We start from the raw sequence: 21403 nt of genomic DNA, 5'->3' as shown, positions 1-21403 counted from the left end.
CGGCGTTGCCTGGTTAAGTTTTATGTTTAGGTCAGCTTTTCTCCTAAACTATCAAAGCTATTGCTTTGAAACTTGGAATACTTGCTCACCATCATAAGGTGACCCTGTATAGCAAGAAACATAACTCCATCTTGCTTTTTGCAAGATTTATGGCCCCTTTTGTACTTAGAAAATATCAGATTTCTTGGTTAAGTTTTATGTTTAGGTCAACTTTTCTCCTAAACTATCAAAGCTATTGCTTTGAAACTTGCAACACTTGTTGACCATCATAAGCTGACCCTGTACAGCAAGCAACATAACTCCATCCTGCTTTTTGCGATAATTATTGCCCCTTTTGGACTTAGAAAATCATTTTCTCGGTTGAGTATTATGTTTAAGTCAACTTTTCTCATAAACTATCAAAGCTATTGCTTTAAAACTTGCAATAGTTTTTCACCATCATAAGTGGACACTGTACATCAAGAAACATAACTTTATTCTGCTTTTTGCAAGAATGATGGCCCTTTTTAGACTTAGAAAATCATGGGTAGGACAATATTTCTAATACACAAAAAAAATCAGATGAGCGTCAGCACCCGCAAGGCGGTGCTCTTGTTTAAGGATGGCCTGGTGCTCTTGTTAAAATTAGAATTAGTTTGTAAGTTAAGTAATAACTTTGTGAGGCTAACTTGTGAGTTAGCAGATACAGTCAGATAGGAATTACAAAATCACTCACCAAAATTTCTTATTGACAGTATTATGCTTTTTGACAGATCAAAAGAGGAAGCATTATGTCATATTATATTGAAAGGGATTTTTGCTTGTTTAAGAGTATTGAAATGTTCTCCCACTTACAGGATGGCATCAAGGGTTTTGTGTGCTACACTGGCAATCCCAATTCCAGCTGCAAGGAATGCTATAGATACACTGTTAGAGATGGGGGAAGAGACTGCTGAGAAACAGAGAAGGTTGGCTGCACTGCTCATGTTACAGAGCCCACCAAAACGACAAGGATTGGTCTCTGATCTGGTACATATTCTTGTAATGTTAAATAAAAATCCTATATAGATCTGCAAAGTGATAGGTCTAATGGTAAAATGTTGATTAACCAGCTGTGTTGTCGCTACCAGAGTACTGTTTTGGTGTGGACTTTAGCAAAGAAATCTTGTCATTTTCCTGTACCTTTCTTTAAATGAAGAAGTTGCAAGTTATGTGCAGAAAGAATGTTCTAGTTTGATATAGTCAGCTTTTCAGTTTGAGTGCTTCAGAAAACTGGAAAGTCATTATTAATGCTATGAAGAATCTAGTAATAACTAAACGAATAAAAAATAAAAAAAATGTTTAACTCACAGTTTCTTATCTAACAACACAAAGATATATGAAGCTAGAGAATCTGTCATAAATTTAACTTAATTTGCTTTTAAATGTTATGTCTATTCTTTTCCCAGGCAAAGCATAATGTTCCGCAGTTTGTGTACCCGGAGTTGAAGAGCTTGTTTAACATTCTGGAGGTGGATTTTCACCCTCTCAAACTATACGAGAACGTCAAACCATGTATGGAGTTCATTGCACAGAATGACGATCTTGCTCAATATGTTCCTGCACTCGAAGATATCATTGTTACACGCATACTCAAACAGGTACCTTTTACCTTTTCTGAGGTGATCTTATTTTAACTTTAAAAAATTATACCTAGTTTAAGGAGGTAAACACTCTTAAATTTTTGTAGCAAAGAGGTGATTTGGATGGTCTGGAGCTGAATTTTTATGAAAAGTTACCTTAACCCTTAGCCTGCTGGCGGCAGATGATTCTGCCTTTGCGACCAGTGCAGACCAAGATCAGCCTGCACATCCGTGCAGTCTGATCATGGTCTGCACTGTTCGCTATTCAGTCAGTAAATTTTCAGTGAAAACCCCTTTGAGTAATAAGTGGTACCGTCCAAATTGAAAGATGGACCAGTTCATTAAAGAAATATAGCAGGTTAAGGGTTAATGATGAGATAAGCTCTAAATTAGAGAGAGAGGGAGCTCAACTATGTGTTTTTTGTGGTATTTCATTGATCAGAACTGTAATTTAATAGCTGTTTATGGAGCTGGAGTGGGAAAGGGGTGTTGAAAATAAAACATGCATTTTGTTTTAAAGCATTGATGGCAGAAAATCAATTAAGATAGAAAATATTGACCGACAAAACTTGTTATCTTGTGATATTAACTACAACGTCTGTATCCCATTGATGAAAGTAACAGACTTGTAGAATTTCATGTCAAGATTTCTGTTCTGATTGTGCACCCTTCTTTAGAATTTTGTGTAATCTCAAACGATTATAGTTGTGTAAATTGTAATATTTTCTCACCAGGTATCTCAGGTGTACCAAACTATAGAGATGTCAAGGTTTGCTGCACTTGTACCATTTGCTACAACATTCAGGCTTGAGAGACTTATTGTAAATGCTTCCAGGCAACTAGAACTGCAGGTTTGTGAAAACTTCATTAAATTGAGAAAATATAGTCAGTTTAGGTAACACAATAAGCATACTGGAAACTATGTCATGCTTTTTTGTTGGAATGATAAGCTTGTGAAATACCCAACAAAAAGATCATCAGTACTATCCTTTTCAAAGGTATAATGCTTGTAAAGGTGTTGCTGTGAGAAAGTTTTTGAAAGATGGAATGGTTGGAAAACCAGACTGAATTTTTTACAATTGCCTTTTAAAGACTTGAATATAGAGTTTAAAACTCTGTATATTATGGTTGTGTATCTTGAAATTGGTTCACTTGGTTATGTCAGAATGACTGATGTCCCATCCAACAAATGCTTTGTATTCATGTAGGTCAAAGAAAAAAATAGTTGCCTACATAAAGATAGGATCAAGCTTTGCAAATTATATATATATAATAAATATATATATGAAAAAATGTGTTTATAATGTTCTGTTCTCGCAAATTATATAGATAAAATGTGTATATATGTAAGACATAATAAAAGGGATTAAAATAGTGAGAAATTTATGTCATTTACTATATGTAAAAATATTTGTTATCATTAACTAGGTATTGTTAGCTCGACTATTCGAAGAATAGTCTAGCTATTCTACTCACCCTGGCGTCGGCGTCGGCGTCACACCTTGGTTAAGTTTTTGCATGCAAGTACATACAGCTATCATTTAAAGGCATATAGCTTTGAAACTTATTTATTCTTTTTCTAGGTCAATTACCAACCTCACTGGGTCAAGTTCCATAACTCTAACATGTATTTTGAGCAAATTATGCCCCCTTTTGGACTTAGAAAATTTTGATTAAAGTTTTACATGCAAGTTACTATCTCCAAAACTAATGCAGATATTGAATTGAAACTTCACATGTGTCTTCGGGGTTATAAAACTAGTTGATAGCACCAAGTCCCATAACTCTGACCTTCATTTTGGGCAAATTATGCCCCCTTTTGGACTTAGAAAATTCTGGTTAAAGTTTTGCGTGCAAGTACATACAGCTATTACTAAAAGGCATATAGATTTGAAACTTATTTTTTCTTTTTCTAGATCAATTACCTACCTCACTGGGTCAAGTCCCATAACTCTGACATGTATTTTGGGCAAATTATGCCCCCTTTTGGACTTAGAAAATCCTGGTTAGTTTTACATGCAAGTTACTATCTCCAAAACTAATGCAGATATTGAATTGAAACTTTACATGTGTCTTCGGGGTTATAAAACTAGTTTATAGCACCAAGTCCCATAACTCTGACCTTCATTTTGGCCAAATTATGCCTCCTTTTGAACTTAGGTTAAAGTTTTGCGTGCAAGTACATACAGCTATTACTAAAAGGCATATAGATTTGAAACTTATTTTTTCTTTTTCTAGATCAATTACCTACCTCACTGGGTCAAGTCCCATAACTCTGACATGTATTTTGGGCAAATTATGCCCCCTTTTGGACTTAGAAAATCCTGGTTAAAGTTTTACATGCAAGTTACTATCTCCAAAACTAATGCAGATATTAAATTGAAACTTCACATGTGTCTTCGGGGTTATAAAACTAGTTGATAGAATCAAGTCCCATAACTCTGACATGTATTTTGGGCAAATTATGCCCCCTTTTGGACTTAGAAAATTCTGGTTAAAGTTTTGCGTGCAAGTACATACAGCTATTACCAAAAGGCATATAGCTTTGAATCTTATTTATTCCTTTTCTAGGTCAATTACCAGCCTCACTAGGTCAAGTTCCATAACTCTTAACATGTATTTTGAACAAATTATGCCCCCTTTTGGACTTAGAAAATTCTGGTTAAAGTTTACATGCAAGTTACTATCTCCAAAACTAATGCAGATATTGAATTGAAACCTAACATGTTTCTTCGGGGTTATAAAACTAGTTGATAGCATCAAGTCCCATAACTCTGATATGTATTTTGGTCAAATTATGTCCCCTTTCGAACTTAAAACTCTTTTGATATTTAACATTTTGGGTAATAATTTTCTGCTTCTGTGACAATATTTCGAATAGTCGAGCTTGGCTGTCTTACGGACAGCTCTTGTTTTATTTACTAATAACTATGTGACTTTATGTTAACAGTTTGAAATTATTGTGTAGGTACGTATTGATCATAGAGAACACTCACTGAGTTTTGGTACAGACCTAGGTGTGAGTCAGAAAGAGGAGGTACCAGAAGGTCCCTATATACAACGCATGCCAAGTGAAGTGATCAGGATGCAGTTAACTCACCTAGCTTCAGCCCTACAACAAGCTGTGAAAACTTTGCAACCAAGAGATTCTAATGTAAGTTGTGATGTACATGTGTGTTGTACTGAAATACACTATTTAGTTTACTATTGCACATCTGCTGATTTGACAGCTAATAAAGCTACAGGCCTGCACATTTAAGTCAGATTTTTGGAAATTTTGAAAATATTTTTATTACTTAGCAATTGCAATAAAAAGGAATTACACAAGTGTTTCTATGTATTTTAAGAACTTTTTTGTGCCTCTTAAAATTTTGGGGGGTAGGGGGGCACTAAGATTTGTCCTTGTCCATACGTCTGTCCATCTGAATTTAATGACGTAATGTAAAATGTGCATGGAAAGGGCCTGAAAGTTCGTGTTGCATGTTTCTCAAAAAAGTATTTGACCTAGGATTATGAAACATTATAGGAATATTATTCATTATTCAGCATGTGAAGTTTCGCACCTTGGGTTTCACTGAGCCAGACCAGAGTTATGGCTCTGGACTTAAGTCAAAATATATAATATTATATGCATAAAAGTGCATAAAAGATTGTGTTAGATGTATCTTAAAAGGTATTTGACCTGTTGTAATGAAACCATGTACTGAGACAGAAAGTTATTACCTGGTGTCCTATGGACACACACACACATCTGTTTATCTAGAAAATGCACTCTTTAATAAATGAAATATGTAGAAAACTCCTTAAAGCATTAGTCAAGCTGTTGAATATGAAGGAATTACCTGTATTTTATATGATCCACATGGAAATATCTACTTAGGCCATGCTGGTTTTATTATTCTCCATAACTACTATCAGTTGCTGTCTGTTAAAAAAAAATGAAATTTTAAAATACGCCTAGAGGTGTGCACTTTAAAAATTCTGCTAGTGTAGATTGTATTTAACTTAGTATTGGGTGCAGTTCAAGTACTTTTTGATATAATCGAACTTCTGAATTTTAGTTGATCTAAATGAACAAACATAATAGAAACAACTTCATGAATTGATCATATTGTCTTTATGTTTGAAAGTGTTTGTCGTTGCAAGTCTGCAGTTGATAACAACTTTGTTATTCGACAGAACAGACACTATATGTCTCTAGCTCTGATATGTCGTTTATTTTGAACTTTGACATAAAAACAAAACGGGAGACAGAACTGTGTCCATCCCCCTTAAAAATACAAGTATTTGGTAAATTAATTATTGCATACTGAACTTTTTCTATTATGTAGAACCTGCTGGTCCAACTTCAAGGCCAGAAAGAAGAGATGAAATCTCAGATAATGAATAATTACAAACTGACAATGAAGAAGGAGCACTTGCGTATACTGCAAAGAAGGTTGACCATTGAGCAGAGGAAAGAACAGCTGGAGCATCTTAATGACCAGAGGGTTTGTACAGTCTCACACTACTTGATCGTTATGTAACAGGTCATACCTGTGTAATCATATTAGTCCTATACTCTGTACAAAGGATTTTTCAAAAACTCCACTTTAGGTATATAGATATGTAGGAAGTTCATGAATAACCAGATACATATTTTCAAATGTAAAGCCTGGCATAAGCATTTTAAATTCATGCGATGTTGAATTTAGGACATGAAAAATGTATGTGCTTTAAACATGAGTCGGCTTTGTTCTTACGGATGTATAAATAGAACTATTTTGTTGCACTTTGGAATGCTTTTGGGAAATTTCTGAATAAAACTATGTCATTTGTATTAATTACAGGAGAGAGAAGAGTACGAGCAGCTAGAGGAGACAAGGAGAAAGGCTAAAGAAGCCGAGATGGCAAGACTAGAGAGGGAAGCAAAGGAACGGGAACGTCAGCGTGTCCTGGCAGAGCAACGTGATATTCAGAAGAAACATGCTTTAGAGAGAATCGAACAACTAAAGAAGTCAGAGCTTGGAGCCAGGGTGGTACAGAATATTGATGAAGAGGTTGGTGATAATAATGTACTACTGCAATAATTTTTTTCTGTGAAGAATACTTAGTTCATTAAGTAATGAAAAACTATTTAAGTAGTATTGAAGTAGAAGGGTTTGAAAGTGATTGTATTTTACATTTTGTAATGAGGAAACTGTACCAGTTATGTCATAGATACATTTGTATTTATCTCTTAACAAATTGATATAAAAAAACTTGCCCTTTGCTATGGAATATATGATTAGTTACATTAGCACAAAAACTTGGTTAGTGCTTCTTTATTTCAGTGTAGTTATTAGCTCTTTGCATTGAGATGATTCTATATGTTAAATGTACAGATGTAAGAAATAAGTCCTGCTTTATGAATGGTAGCAGTAAGCACTGTTTTTTGTGTGAATGAAAAATTATGAAATTTTGAAGTTTGTATAATGCTGATAGATGTCTGTACATTACCTATGTATTTTATATTCTAGGACTTGGCTAAGATGGACGTAGATGATATAATGGCGAAGCAAGTGGAACAGCTCGAGAAAGAAAAGAAAGACCTTAATGAAAGACTTCGTAATCAAGAGAAAAAGGTAGTGGGATCATCTAATTAGAAATTACCTGCTGAGTTGTTTTCTGAGGCATAATTGAGTTGCTCAGAGTATGTTTAGTCAGTGAAAAGTAGACTGAGTGTGCTTGTTGTATTGACATGTTTGAAGTAGAAAAGAAAGATGAGGTTTAACACCTTGCGGTTTATCTTTATTTTCTGTAACAAGTTTTTCCTTGATTTCTCTTTACGACGGTGCTATTGATATACATCATTCTTAAGAACTCCGAGAGCGGTTAATGATACTGATAGGCTATTTTCATTTGTTATTTTGGTCCATTTTTAACGCCAATATCTTTAAAAAGAAAAACCAAAAAAACAAACCTATATTTGTGAATAGATAGTTTTTATGAAATTTGAAATATGCCTTAGTTAGAATAAAAGCAATGTTTTATAAAATTTCTTTAAAAAAAAAAACATTGAGATTTTGCCTGATCTAAAAAATTGAAAAATGTGTAGTTGGTCATAAAATTGACAGCAAGATATCTACAAAATGTAAAAAAAAAATGCAACTACTGCTCTCGGAGATCTTTAGAAAGGTATATGATTATTTCTGGATTAAATGGTGTAAAGTAGTAATTCATGAAAAAATCGTATCAGTTGATCTAACAATAATTAGGTATCTGTATGAAATGTTTCAATTTTCTTGTAGCAGATTAGTTGATAAGCAGAATTTGTAGATTTTGGTGTGAAAGTAGGGCTCGGTCAGAAGACTGTTGAATAATGAATTTAATCATTCCAGATTGACCATATGGCTCGTGCTAAGAGATCTAAAGAAATACCTTTCCTTGAGAAACAGTTTGATGAGGAGCATGTTCGCAGCAGAGACTTCTGGGAGCAGCAAGAGATTTCCAGGGTATAATCATTATACATGTCTAGAGTTAAGGTTCCTTGGAGGCTTTGTCAACAGTTGTGTTGAATACTTTACATATGTTTTTTTCTAACAGTAATAGTAAAGTTTGGAAGGAAATGTCTGTATTGTTAACTCAGCAAGAAGAGCATTTTATTTCAAACACTAGAGTATTTATTTCAGTCCTGGCAAGAGGATATTTCTCATAATGATTATAAGAAAACTTTGTATTGGCCTCTCCTTCCCACCTCAAACTTGTTTTGCCCATTTTTTCACTCCTCTACCTGTTGTTCTGGGCATTCCATCTCACTTCAGTTCAAAGTTTAGTCATTATTTAACCCTTACCCTGCTTAATTTCTACAATGACTTTTCCATCTTTCATTTTGGAGTAACATTAACTGTTAAGAGGGGTGCCTACCAAAAACATACTGACTGAATTGTGAACAGTGCAGATCATGATCAGACTTCATGGATGTACAGGCTGATTATGATCTACACTGGTCGGTCACAATGGCAGAATCAGTCGTGTCCAGCATGATAAGGGTTAATGTTTATTATACCCCCACCAAACTTGTTTGAGGGGGGTATATAGGAGGCAGTTTTGTCGCGTCGCGTCCCGAAATCTATTATCTCAGTTATTACCAAATGGATTTGATTCAAACTTAAAATACATGTTCCACCTTATCACCCAAATCATGTGACACAAGGTGCATAACTCTTGACACCAAGTTTTCATGAATTATGTCCCCTTTTACTTAGAATTTAAGGTTAATTTTGTTGTATTTTCACTATATCTCAGTTATTACTAAATGGATTTGATTCAAACTTAAAATAGATGTTCCACCTCATCACCCACATCATGTGACACAAGGTGCATAACTCTGACACCAAGTTTTCATGAATTATGTCCCCTTTTACTTAGAATTTAAGGTTAATTTTGTTGTATTTTCACTATATCTCAGTTATTACTAAATGGATTTGATTCAAACTTAAAATAGTTGTTATACATCATCATCCAGATGATGTGACATAAGGTGCTTAACTCTGATATAGATTTTTTATGAATTATGTCCCCTTTTACTTTAAATTTAAGGTTGATTTTGATGTATTTTCACTATATCTCAATTATTACAAAATGGATTTGATTCAAACTTAAAAATAGATGTTCCACCTCATCACCCACATCATGTGACACAAGGTGCATAACTCTGACACCAATTTTTCATGAATTATGCCCCTTTTTACTTAGAATTTAAGGTTAATTTTGATGTATTTTCACTATATCTCAGTTACTACTGAATGGATTTGATCCAACTTAAAATAGATGTTCCACCTCATCACCCACATCATGTGACACAAGGTGCATAACTCTGACACTAATTTTTCTTGAATTGTGTCCCCTTTTACCTAGAATTTAAGGTTAATTTTGATGTATTTTCACAATATCTCATTCTGAATGGCTTAGAGCCAAAGGGAAGTAACCTTTTTTAAACTTTTGTACTGAGTTTCTTCCCCTAAAATTCCAGGAATTATTCTATTTTTAGAAATCCTATTTTTAGATTTTCAGTATTTTAGGTATTTTTCTAACTTTTTTATTATAAGTCCTATGTAAAAAGTAAAAACATTTTTCTGTGGTAACATGGGTCGGTAAGACACTTTTTGTATTCACTTTTTAGTGTATCTCTAAATTAGAGATTTAATATATTTACTTGTATTACTATACTAGTATTACTTATATGTGGAAGCCCAGGATGAAGTACTCCAAAGTATTTTTAAGATTCCTTATGGTTGCCATTCTTCTGTGACAAGACCGTATGGTGGGGGTATGAGTCACTCCTGTGACTGTTCTAGTTTTAGAACAGAAATGCATTATTAAATGGTGTCCGATGTATTGTAGACCAATTGTATGATAAATTTATCAACATTTGGAGAAACATTGTGCAAGGTGTTGCATAATTGCTTGTTAAGGTTTCTTAGGTGCCTTAATGATTGGGGTAGACATCAGAACACTGACACACAGATAGTGGAAGTGATTTTCTGCACAGTTCTTAACTGAAGTATAGCAGCTACTTTTGTCTGTAGATCATTTTTATAGAGCAAAATACTGAGTTATCTTTACAAATACTGTCTTTGTTGAGCGTGTGTGTTACTATTTATAGATCCAGAAGTTACAAGAGGAACACGAGCTAGAGATTGCGACACGGGATAGGATGACAAGGATGAAGAAAGATGCCCAGGAATTCCTCACACAACTTAAAGATAGAAGGAAGAAACAATATAGAGTATGTTATCATCTCTGATTTCTTATTGCAGACTCATCTTTCTTTTCCTTACTTTTTGCCCCAGAGTTAAAAAATCCAGGGGAAAAAATTGTGTTTTACCACCATCAAATATCCGGAGAAAGTAGATAGGCAGACTTTTGATCACTTTATGGCTTTTCTCAAATATTGTCCATTTATGAAGATAAATAGTGAATATTTCACAGAAATATAACACATGAGAGTTTTGTATAGTTTAGTGATCAGATGAAGAATTATTAGTAATTTAGGCAGAATGGAAAATTAAAAAAAAAAATGGTGTTAAATATATCTTAGTCTTACAGAACATCACTATACATACGAATTACAAGCAGTATTGGACTGTTGCATAATTAAAGAACAATCTGTTGCAGGAAAAACTTGCCACATTTGAAAAGAAACTTATTGAGGAAAGGAAAACTAGGTTGGCATCTAGAAAAGAGGAACGTAAGATAGAAAGAAAGAATAAATGGCTCCAGGAGAAAGAAGAAGCTGAACAGAGGGCCAAAGACGAAGCTCTCAAGAAAGGTAGGAGGAGTCTGTGTATCGTTGCATAATGCACATTTTACAGTGCATTGTTATATTGTCACTTATGTCTGTTCTCAGTATCCAGATTGTATGAAAAAACTTTATTTTTATCAAAAACAATAAAGTTTTTCTATTACCAGGAGGTTAGTCTCTAGAACTGCTAAGATTGGCATGATGTGAAATTAAAAGTTAGCAGCCTTACTGTCACACATTGGGCTTGTAGATCAGTATGTAGATCAGTAAGAAACAACATTATACTTGAGGAGAAAATAAGCCGCACCATGAGAAAACAAACATAGTGCATTTGCGACCAGCACAGATCAAGACCAGTTTGCGCATCCGTGCAGTCTGGTCAGGATCCATACTGTTTGCTAACTGTTTCTCTAATTGCAGTAGGGTTTGAAAGTGAACAGCATGGATCCTGACCAGACTGCGCTGATGTGCAGGCTGGTCGGGATCTATGCTGGTCGCAAATGCACTATGTTGGTTTTCTCATGGTGCGGCTCATTAATGTTGAGCTTTCTTTGATTTATGCTTTATCCTAGTAATAGTAGGTTCTATCATGTTATAATCTTACAAGGAACAGAATTTGACTTCAGGTTTGATGGTTGTCTGTGTGGCAATAAGAAATTTAATTATCTTATCAAAAATAGAAAGAGTATCTTGGTTACTCCATGTATGCTAGTATATCTGTCATTAGACATTTGGCTTTTGTTCAGTAACTAGACAATGCTGGTTTCACAATAGACAGCCTTCATATGAAGATTTTGTGGTCAGCAGATGACCGCTGTTATTCTTTGGATCATTTAGTCAAAGGTCGAGGCTGGGAATGGTTTCTGCCCTATACCTTAAGAGCACTTGGGCCTGCAGTTATCAAATATTGAATGGTTGCCTATGGTCAGTAGATGATCCCAATATTTTTAAGGGTCAGTACATCGAAGGTCAAGGTCACAGTGACCTCTAGGCTGAAAAAGAAGGCTTTGGTTTCAGTCTTCATAGGATGGTCGCATGTAGTCAATAGGTGACCCTTGCTGTTTTTGCTGTCATTTGATCAAAAGTCAAGGCAATAGCTTACAAAATTGCAAACCAACTTGTTTCTGACAGGCCATCATGGGGAGCAAAAAGCTCTTGTTTTCTCACCTCTTGTTTGCAAGATCTTAAATTTTCTAGATTCTTTGTTGCAAAAATGAATTCACCGAAGGAGAAATCATTGACAATGAGGTATATAATGATTTATAACCATACATATTGTATGATGTGTTTTGAAATATTTTCTAATTTGCTTGTATGTAAAACTTCTGTTTTGACTTACAGAACGTGAGGAAAAAGAAAGGTTAGAACAAGAGACAAGGGAACGTGAGGAGCAAGAGTACCAGGAAAAGGTGGCTAGACTGGAGGAGATCGCTGCCAAACAGCGACAGCGTGAGGCAGAGATTGAAGAAAGGGAACGACAGAAGAAGGAAGAGGCTAGAATGGAAATGGAAAAGCAGAGGTAGGTTTTGGTTTTGATTGTTTGAGGTCATGTTACAATAGTATTACAGGTCTAAAATGGAATTTAGTTGAATATGATGTGTTAGTTTGTTTGCTCAATTGTAGTAAACTGAAATAAACAGAGAGCTTTCTTCTACAAAACAAAGGTGCAGGATAATATTTATTTCTACATGTTACCTTCTGTCAGTTCTGAAAGGAGTACTTATGCAGTATACAAACTATGGGAACCTGTAGGATTTTCTCTTTGCATCTTTGTGCAAGTATGTTTTACAATGCTGAACCAAAAAATTTAAATTAAAAATTAAATAACTTATTGTGATAATAGATAGTTTATAAAATATTATCAGGAAAGGAAAAAAACAGCACCTTGGTAAAACATCATCGATATTGATGCGAGCACTTGTCAGCTTAAATGAGCATGTCATTTTAAATGTAAACTTCAGTTAACAACTCCTATCATTCTGAAAAGGACAAAATGAAAATACAGATTGATTTAGAAATGCTGATCATCCAGCCTAAAAGTTTCACTGGCAAAAATACAAGTCCATGAAATCTCATCTTTCATAATGTATAACGGCATTTCTTGATTATCATCAGTATATGAGCTTAAATTGCAGTCCTGGCCTGACACTGCTCTAACTTTGGTATAAATGTTTCCTGAACAATTGTATAAGAAGCCTATGTGGATAGTGATAGCACTTACATACTGGACTCATTGACAGTTAAACTTTGACTATTGTAACCAAACTCATGAACTGTGGATTTAGAGGATTCACAGCGAGTTGATTTTCACAAATATCTAGACTTTCACAACTTCAAGGTATGATTCAAATAATTTCAATTTGAAACCAAACCAAATGAATAATGTTAACTTTCAGCCATTGTCATGTCTGGAAATAAGTGATAAATGCCCAATCAATATTAGTGACATTCATTTTACAGTGATAGTCTACTATGTATTTGTAGATCAGACAGAACTCCTCTGTCAAGAGATAGAGAAGAAAAGTGGGGTAGAGGGCCACCCAGCGACAGTCGTGAAGGAGGACCACCCGCAGAAAAAACACCTTGGAGACCTGCAGGAGGGGGTGGTTGGAGGGAAAGGGAGAGAGAAAAACATGATTCTTGGAAGAAAGAACCAGAGTCAAGGTTTGTTTTCCAGATTTGTGATATTAAAATGTGTAGTTTATAGCCCAAAACAGTTATGCCTGGTGAGTGGGAGTTTGACTCCAGTTTCCACTTAATAAAAGAGAATTTAATATTAAGAAAATTAAAGAATAATGTCAAGAGATCTATAATTATGTTGAATATGCAGGATTCTTTGCAAGGGACTACCAAATTTTAGATGATTTCTGACAAGTTGTATGAACCAAAAAATTACCCAGTTTATCGGAAAGTAACTTTGATATATAAAAGAGAAAAAATCTTTTTGCAAAATATATGAAGAAGTACCCTTTGCTAGAGACAAACAGTTTGTGTTTTGTAATGCAGGGATGAGAGGTCCCTTGGAGATGATCGTGTACATGATGACCGAGAAGAAAGAGGCGGATGGCGCGATCGTGTTCCACCACGTGATGATCGACCACCAATGAGAGACAATAGACCTCCCATGAGGGATGATAGACCTCCTCTAAGAGATGAAAGACCTCCCTTCCGTGATGAAAGACCATCGTTCCGTGATGACAGACCACCAGCTCGTGATTCATGGAGAGATCGGGAAGGCGGCAGAGATCGCAGATTTGACAATAGAGATATTCGCCTTGATAAAGAAGAGATGAGTCGTCTTGATCGTGAACGTGGTGAGAGAGAGAGGTTTGATCGTGGGGGATCATCACATGATGGGGGTGGAGGTGGCTGGAGACGTGGGGGTGACAGAGATGAAGATAGATGGCGGAGAGATGATGGGCCACGAAGAGATGATGGTCCAAGAAGAGATGATGGTCCAAGAAGGGATGGTGGACGTGGAGATAGCTGGCGTGACAGAGAAAGAGATGGAGGTGGTGGTGGTGGTAAGTCTTGTTTATCACACTAAACAGAAAATAATGCCAACTTGTTTTTAGATGGCACAGTATTTTTATGCCACCGAAGGGAGGCATATAGTTTTTGAACGGTCTGTCAGTCTGTCCGCAATTTTCGTGTCCGGTCCATATCTTTGTCATCGATGGATGGATTTTCAAATAACTTGGCATGAATGTGTACCACAGTAAGACGACGTGTCGTACGCAAGACCCAGGTCCGTAGCTCAAAGGTCAAGGTCACACTTAGACATTAAAGGATAGTGCATTGATGGGCGTGTCCGGTCCATATCTTTGTCATCCATGGATGGATTTTCAAATAACTTGGCATGAATGTGTACCACAGTAAGACGACGTGTCATGTGCAAGACCCAGGTCCGTAGCTCAAAGGTCAAGGTCACACTTAGACGTTAAAGGATAGTGCATTGATGGGCATGTCCGGTCCATATCTTTGTCATCCATGGATGGATTTTCAAATAACTTGGCATGAATGTGTACCACAGTAAGACGACATGTTGCGTGCAAGACCCAGGTCCGTAGCTCAAAGGTCAAGGTCACACTTAGACGTTAAAGGATAGTGCATTGATGGGCGTGTCCGGTCCATATCTTTGTCAATATTATTATACCAGATTTATATAGCGCCCTTTTCATGATAAACACGTTCAAAGGCGCTTTACAGCAACTGCAGCCACACAGGGCGCGAAATCATCCTCTACTAGTATAGACACAGAGCGATCTGACCAGAGGGACAGAGTGAGACAAAACCCCCACAGAGAGATTAGAAATCCATTAGAAATGGATTTTCAAATAACTTGGCATGGTTGTGTACCACAGTAAGACGACGTGTCACGCGCAAGACCCAGGTCCGTAGCTCAAAGGTCAAGGTCACACTTAGACGTTAAAGGTTATTTTTCATGATAGTGCATTGATGGGCGTGTCCGGTCCATATCTCTGTCATTCATGCATGGTTTTTAAAATAACTACGCATGAATGTGTGGCACAGTTAGATGACGTGTCGTGCGCAAGACCCAGCTCCGTAGGTCAAAGGTCCTAAACTCTAACATCGGCCATAACAATTCATTCAAAGTGCCATCGGGGGCATGTGTAATCCTATGGAGACAGCTCTTGTTCCTCAAGTTAATTTTAACATTGTCAAGTTTTCAACTTCTTAAGGGTTCTGATTGGGATAAATAATGGTCAAAATGCCAAATAAATCTTTAGTTGTATTTCAAAGATATCAGTTTTTAGCTGTAATAACTAAATATTAAGGAATTATTCTTTTGTGATATATGACAATGGATCATTGATAACAACAATAATTCAACATTTTCATTCACAAAGTCTTCTGTATGTGCAAATATACAAAATTCATGGTTTTGTCATCACCAAGCTTTACTTTTCAAGTTTACATTTATTGTTTGAATTCTCATAGGGCATGTTTAATGTTTAGGTCATTGTTTGCATCCAAATAAAAAAAAAAGACGGCACTTATTTCTTGTTCTGCAAATTAAAGTGGTATTATCAGATCCAAATTCCATATTTAAAAAACATGAACAATTACTTCATAAAGTTTATTAACAAGTCTATGTGTATTAATAGTATTAAACGTTAGGTTTAAAATTTTATACTTGTATAGATAAACACAGTATACATGTGTACTACCATAACAGCTGTTACTGCATGACATTTAATTATGAATGCAGATCTATATGCAAACATAATTTAAATAATTAGTAATGTTAGATACATTTGGTGAGGATATTATACATTTAAAGTAAATATATAAAGATAAAATATCTTGGTGAAAGGTGAAAGATGGCCATTGGGTGTCTTTAAAATGCCATAGTGTCGCATTTTTTTGTGATTGACAATGTATTCCAGTACATACATGTATGTACAAATGTGCTGTACAATTGGTTTAGGTGGAAGCAGCTGGCGTGACCGTGAACGTGACAGAGATGGTGGTGGTGGAGGTGGTTGGAGACGTGGAGGAGATGACCGTGGTCACAGAGATGATAGAGGACCCAGGGATGACCCTGGTCCAAGGGATGATAGACGTGGTCCTCCTCCCAGAGATGATAGGGACACCTGGAGAAGAGGTAATCCACTGACCTATTCTAAAAAATGCAGCTTTTAAGCCGCCTGTGTAATGAGGTATGCATTTACCTTTGGCTGTGATCATCTGCATTTATGTTGAACTCCACACCATTGTAAAGACGTTGTTATTCCAGAGTGTACTTTTTAACTATACTACTTTCCTGTAATGCTTGTATAAAACAAGCAGTTGAACTTTAATTTGTAAGAGTACTTCCAATTTAGAACACAAATTGTCATAATGATTACATGTAAGACACTGAAAAACAATCACATATTTTACAGATGGTCCAACACCTCAGCGAGAGAAACCTAGGGACAGACCGCCTGCATCTCGAGGTAATATATTGTCAGCTGTCAAAATAGATGTATTCAGTTAAGCACTGATTCAAAATTAGAAATTAAGATGAAGGCTCCATACCTGCTGATAATATGCTTGTTGTAAAATGTAAATAGAGCAATTGTAGTGCCACCCAGTTTTCTGTTTCAGATTTTCAGAATTTGTGCACACATCCTTTGGTGGATAGGCAATCTTGAAATCCAGTTTCAATGTTCAGATCTAGAATGCTTGTTTTGATCATGTTCTTGAATGCTTTATCAATTTAGATCAGAGGGTATTTTGTAAAAATAACAGTGATTTTGGGCTACTGTCCTGTGTTATTTTGTTCCTCGTTAAAAGGGGGTTATATGGTTTTGCTTGTTGTTAGTCTGTCAGTATGCCATTTGGTTTCCAGTCAGTATCTAGTGAAAATTTGACCTGCAGTTGTCAGTCTTAAAGTATGATTGCTTGTAGTCAGTAGATGAACCCAAATGTTTTGGGCAACTGTAATCAAGGCCACTGACCGAGAGACTTAAAATGGTTTCTGCTTATTATCTAAAAGAACCCTTTGGCCTAATGCCTGCAAAGTTCATAGGATGACTACCTGAGGTAAGTAGGTGGTCCAGAAGTCAGTAGATGAATTCAACAATTTGAGGGTTGGTAGGTCAAGGTCACAATAAAGTTCTGGGAATAGATTGTCTGTAATCAGGTGAATCCTAAGCCTGGGAATCCAGTCTGACAATTTCTTTTTTTTTTTCTACCTGCAAATTGACAGCCTGGGGAAACCTGTTTTCCGACCACAGCACCACCTATATTTCACCTGAAATATGCGGGTGTTTAATATAAGAACAGTAACTTCTGAAAGCAATAATCCATGGCTAAAAATAGAAACGGAATTCTCACGGAAAAACAGATCGGAATCGTGTACTTCCGAACATTTCTGGGACATATATATGGGACATAATCATAGACAAATACCAGTTTGTACCTCCCATAACTTTTCCAGGAAGTTTTAACAACTTCTAAATATGTCAGTATAAACTTAAATTTGCGTCATAGCTATCAAGATGTTATATTAATGCAGACCTAGTGATCTACGAAAATTGCCGAAATTTCGACAGCATTGCCTCGTTTTCGATTCAAACAAGCGCAGATATGATCACGTGTTAATTAGGCTAATTATAGAAAATCGATAATCAGTAGTTACATGGAAACACTTTCAGATTTCCCCAGGCATTGATTATATCAGAAACTCCATGAATACCAATTAACATTTATTGGCGCAAATTAAGTGATATCTTTAATGCATAAATATTAGGTATGATTTCTTCTGACAAAGCACAAATACAGTCAACTCGCCAATAGAGAATCACTGCCAATAGCGGGTCACTTGAAAATAAAATGTGAATCTCTCTAATACATATTAGAGTATACAATGTTTAAGTATCCAGTAATATAAACTTATCACTTAGCAATTATTACACAAAAGAAGATGGATCTAATCTAATGAGTTTGAGTTCCATGAATAGATAACTCTTGCAACCAGTTTCTTGACTTGGATTTTAGCACTCTTGAATTCTTCGAAGTAGAATATTTTTGAGCATACCTTACAGTTTCTTAGATAAAACCACACAAACTTGGTACCATTTTGAAGAATGAAACACACACTTTCATAGGAATAATATGATTATGAATTTTAGATTGACTTTAATGAAAAAAAGTGCCATTAAGCAGAGGCGGCCATTTAGCCAATAAAGGGTCACCCATATCAGGGATAATCAAAAGATTGTTTATTCTGCTTAAAAATACAAATCAATGGTTGATTTGATGTAATAATGGTTTGAACTGGCAAATTTAGATAAATGAATAAGGTTCTGTGCATCAATACTTTTTTTTGTTTTAGATATATTTGGTGCTAATTATGCTTAGAAATACAACTGTGAAAACTAGCGTTATATTCCTTTTACCTAGTATCTCCCGTTTGAAATGTAAACATACCGATTCTCATTATATTCTGCCTTGAAATGTTTATTTCCAATACCACAGTCATGTTTTGTCAGAAAAAGACTGCTTTAAATGGATAGAAAATATGATAAACTAGGTGACCCTCTGTTGGCAAAAGTGACCCCCTATTGGTGAATCGGACAGGTTTAAATATTTCATCATAACTTCAGACATAAAAGATAGATTCAAATAAATCAAACATTTAAATGAATGTGAGCAACAGTTTTAAGTGTTAGGAAGTTTAGATATCATGAAAGTCTAAACATTCTTCACCACATGCAAAAGTGTTGATAGTGACCCGCTATTGGCGAGTTATCTGTATTATCAATGGCTTCCCAGGCTAGTGAATCCTGTTGTTTTTGTTGTTTATTATAGATATTTTAGTAATGTAACTCTAATGTTTTTTTATTATTACAGAGGATGATGGCTGGACAACAGTAAAACGATAGATGTGAAATCAAACACAACCTTTTTATACCTGATCATGTGAAAAATTAATTGGGACATTGAGCATCTGGGATATTTCATTGTTTTTTACATGGATTTTGTAATTGCCATACTGGACATTATTTTGGTTTACATGACGGGAGGAATTAATCTGATAAGTGTGATAGTTGTGTTTTTGATTTGTGGTTTTATTGAACACTATCATACAATAAAGGCATTTATCTTATAAAACAATCTGACAAATGTTTTTCCCTAGATTTATCATAACTCTGTGCTGCAGGTTCAGAAATAGCTATCTTTAATATTTAAAAGCCCAAACCTATTTTACAAGCAACATTCACTTCAGTATTTAAAGTTAACTTTAATCTGTTTAAAAAAATGAAGGATGATATGTAGTAATAATAAATTTATTAGTGTGTGTTCATCTTCCAATTGGTGTATATGGCTTGGTGAGGCTTTAAGGATAATCCATTCATGCAAAATAGTGAGAACAAAATTTACTGAATAGAAATGCTTGTATAAATTGTGAAACCTGCACCACAGTTGTACACAGCACAATGTGTTCTGCTTCAAAACTAACCCTATAGCTATATCTGGCCATAAAAGCAATGGTCAGTTTATACACCTTCATTAAGATATATGCCCAGGTAGTATTTTGAATGCAATATTTGTTTAATACTTCCAAATTGTGTTTATGAATTATTTCTGTTTGGATAGGGCACTAATGATTGATATAATAACATCCATTATTGAATTTTGATTGCCATCTTTACTTTCTGCATTGTTAAAGTACATTAAAAATGGTATTGATAGACTTCAAATCATACTGATGCAAAGTGATGATAATACAGAATGAAAGAACATTATATATATGCAAAACGAAGACAGTAATTTATAACTGCTTCTATTAATTGGATTATCAAATTGATTTTCTGCAAAAACTGTATACTAAATTCTTCTATTAAATTATTGTTTCCTTGGAATGTGTTGTTTGTTTTATTGTTTCATATGTGGAGAATCAAACCATACAGTATGTCCAAGAGCCCAAAATGTGTGATCAACAGTCAACGCCTGTTACTGACTCCTGCTTTCGAAATATCTTCTTTTGCAGTCTTTTGTTTTACAACCTTGACAAGATTGTTAACAGTAGCAGCAACTTAAATCCTCTATTAATAAACGTTTCATTCTTTACTCAAGAAAACCTGGGTGGTGGCAATTGTATATTACTAGAGTATGAAACAGTTTCTCTAAAATATGTTTTACTCGTCATTTATTCAGTGAAGTACCACTGATGATGGTAAATAAGATAATGATGTTAACAGGGGTATCTTTTATATCGGTACACTAGTCTGCTATTGGTGACTGTAGATCAAAGGTCAAGGTCACTGACCTAGAGACTAAAAAAATTGTTTCTGCTTAATATCTTAAAAGAACCCTTTGGTCTTAGGTGAATTCAACAATTTGGTGGTTGGCAGGTCAAGGTCACAATGAAACGCTGGGAATAGATTGTCTGTTGGTAGAGTAAATGGTTTCTGCCAAATACCAGAACCTTCAAACTGTAGCATGATTTGGCTTGTGAAGATGGCCCTTGCCATGTTTGAGGTCAATAATTCAAAAGTAAGGCCACAGAGGTCTGAACATTGAATAAAAATCGTTTCCTCAACTTGAGAAACCTTCAAACTTGACAGCACAATTCAGCTTGTGTAATAGAACACCCCTAATGTTTTTGGGTCAAAGGTCAAGGCCACCTTGAAAACTAGAAGATGCTTTTGTAAAAAAGAGCATGTCTCCTCCAATGCATAGTCTTACAGGCAAGAGGTCAATAGGGGACAGGAGCGAAAGTCAAGGGATCATCTACTTTGCATGTCGTCATCCCACTAAGTTTCAACATTCTAAGCCTAGTGATTCTCAAGTTCTTTTTCAGGTTCCTGTGACCTTGACCTTTGACCAAGTGACCCAAAATCAATAGAGGTCATCTACTCTGCTTGTCCAATCATCCTATTAAGTTTCAACATTCTGGGTCAAGTGGTCTCAAGTTATTGATTGGAAAGTTTTCTATGTTCAGCTCCCTGTGACCTTGACCTTTTATGGAGTGACCCCAAAAAACAATAGAGGCCGTGCATCTACTCTGTAAGTCCTATGA

At 35.4% G+C, this 21403-nt stretch overlaps 1 protein-coding gene across 1 annotated transcript in view; it reads left to right on the top strand.

Annotated features, from left to right (window-relative positions):
• The window catches only part of LOC123546592 (eukaryotic translation initiation factor 3 subunit A-like), a 37401-nt gene extending 17158 nt beyond the window's left edge, over positions 1-20243 (top strand). The window contains exons 8-23 of the mRNA XM_045333009.2: positions 837-1008; positions 1428-1619; positions 2336-2452; positions 4570-4755; positions 5933-6091; positions 6431-6640; positions 7100-7204; positions 7961-8074; positions 10228-10350; positions 10740-10893; positions 12208-12385; positions 13351-13530; positions 13873-14390; positions 16319-16495; positions 16776-16829; positions 19231-20243. Coding sequence (XP_045188944.2) covers positions 837-1008; positions 1428-1619; positions 2336-2452; positions 4570-4755; positions 5933-6091; positions 6431-6640; positions 7100-7204; positions 7961-8074; positions 10228-10350; positions 10740-10893; positions 12208-12385; positions 13351-13530; positions 13873-14390; positions 16319-16495; positions 16776-16829; positions 19231-19262 — 2671 coding nt within the window. The 3' untranslated portion in view covers positions 19263-20243. The remainder of the gene's footprint in view (positions 1-836; positions 1009-1427; positions 1620-2335; positions 2453-4569; positions 4756-5932; positions 6092-6430; positions 6641-7099; positions 7205-7960; positions 8075-10227; positions 10351-10739; positions 10894-12207; positions 12386-13350; positions 13531-13872; positions 14391-16318; positions 16496-16775; positions 16830-19230) is intronic.
• The last annotated feature ends 1160 nt before the right edge of the window (positions 20244-21403 follow it).

Source organism: Mercenaria mercenaria, chromosome 9, assembly GCF_021730395.1.
Source record: "Mercenaria mercenaria strain notata chromosome 9, MADL_Memer_1, whole genome shotgun sequence".
Taxonomy (NCBI): Eukaryota; Metazoa; Mollusca; class Bivalvia; order Venerida; family Veneridae; genus Mercenaria; species Mercenaria mercenaria.
This window is presented reverse-complemented; position numbering and strand designations above follow the sequence as displayed.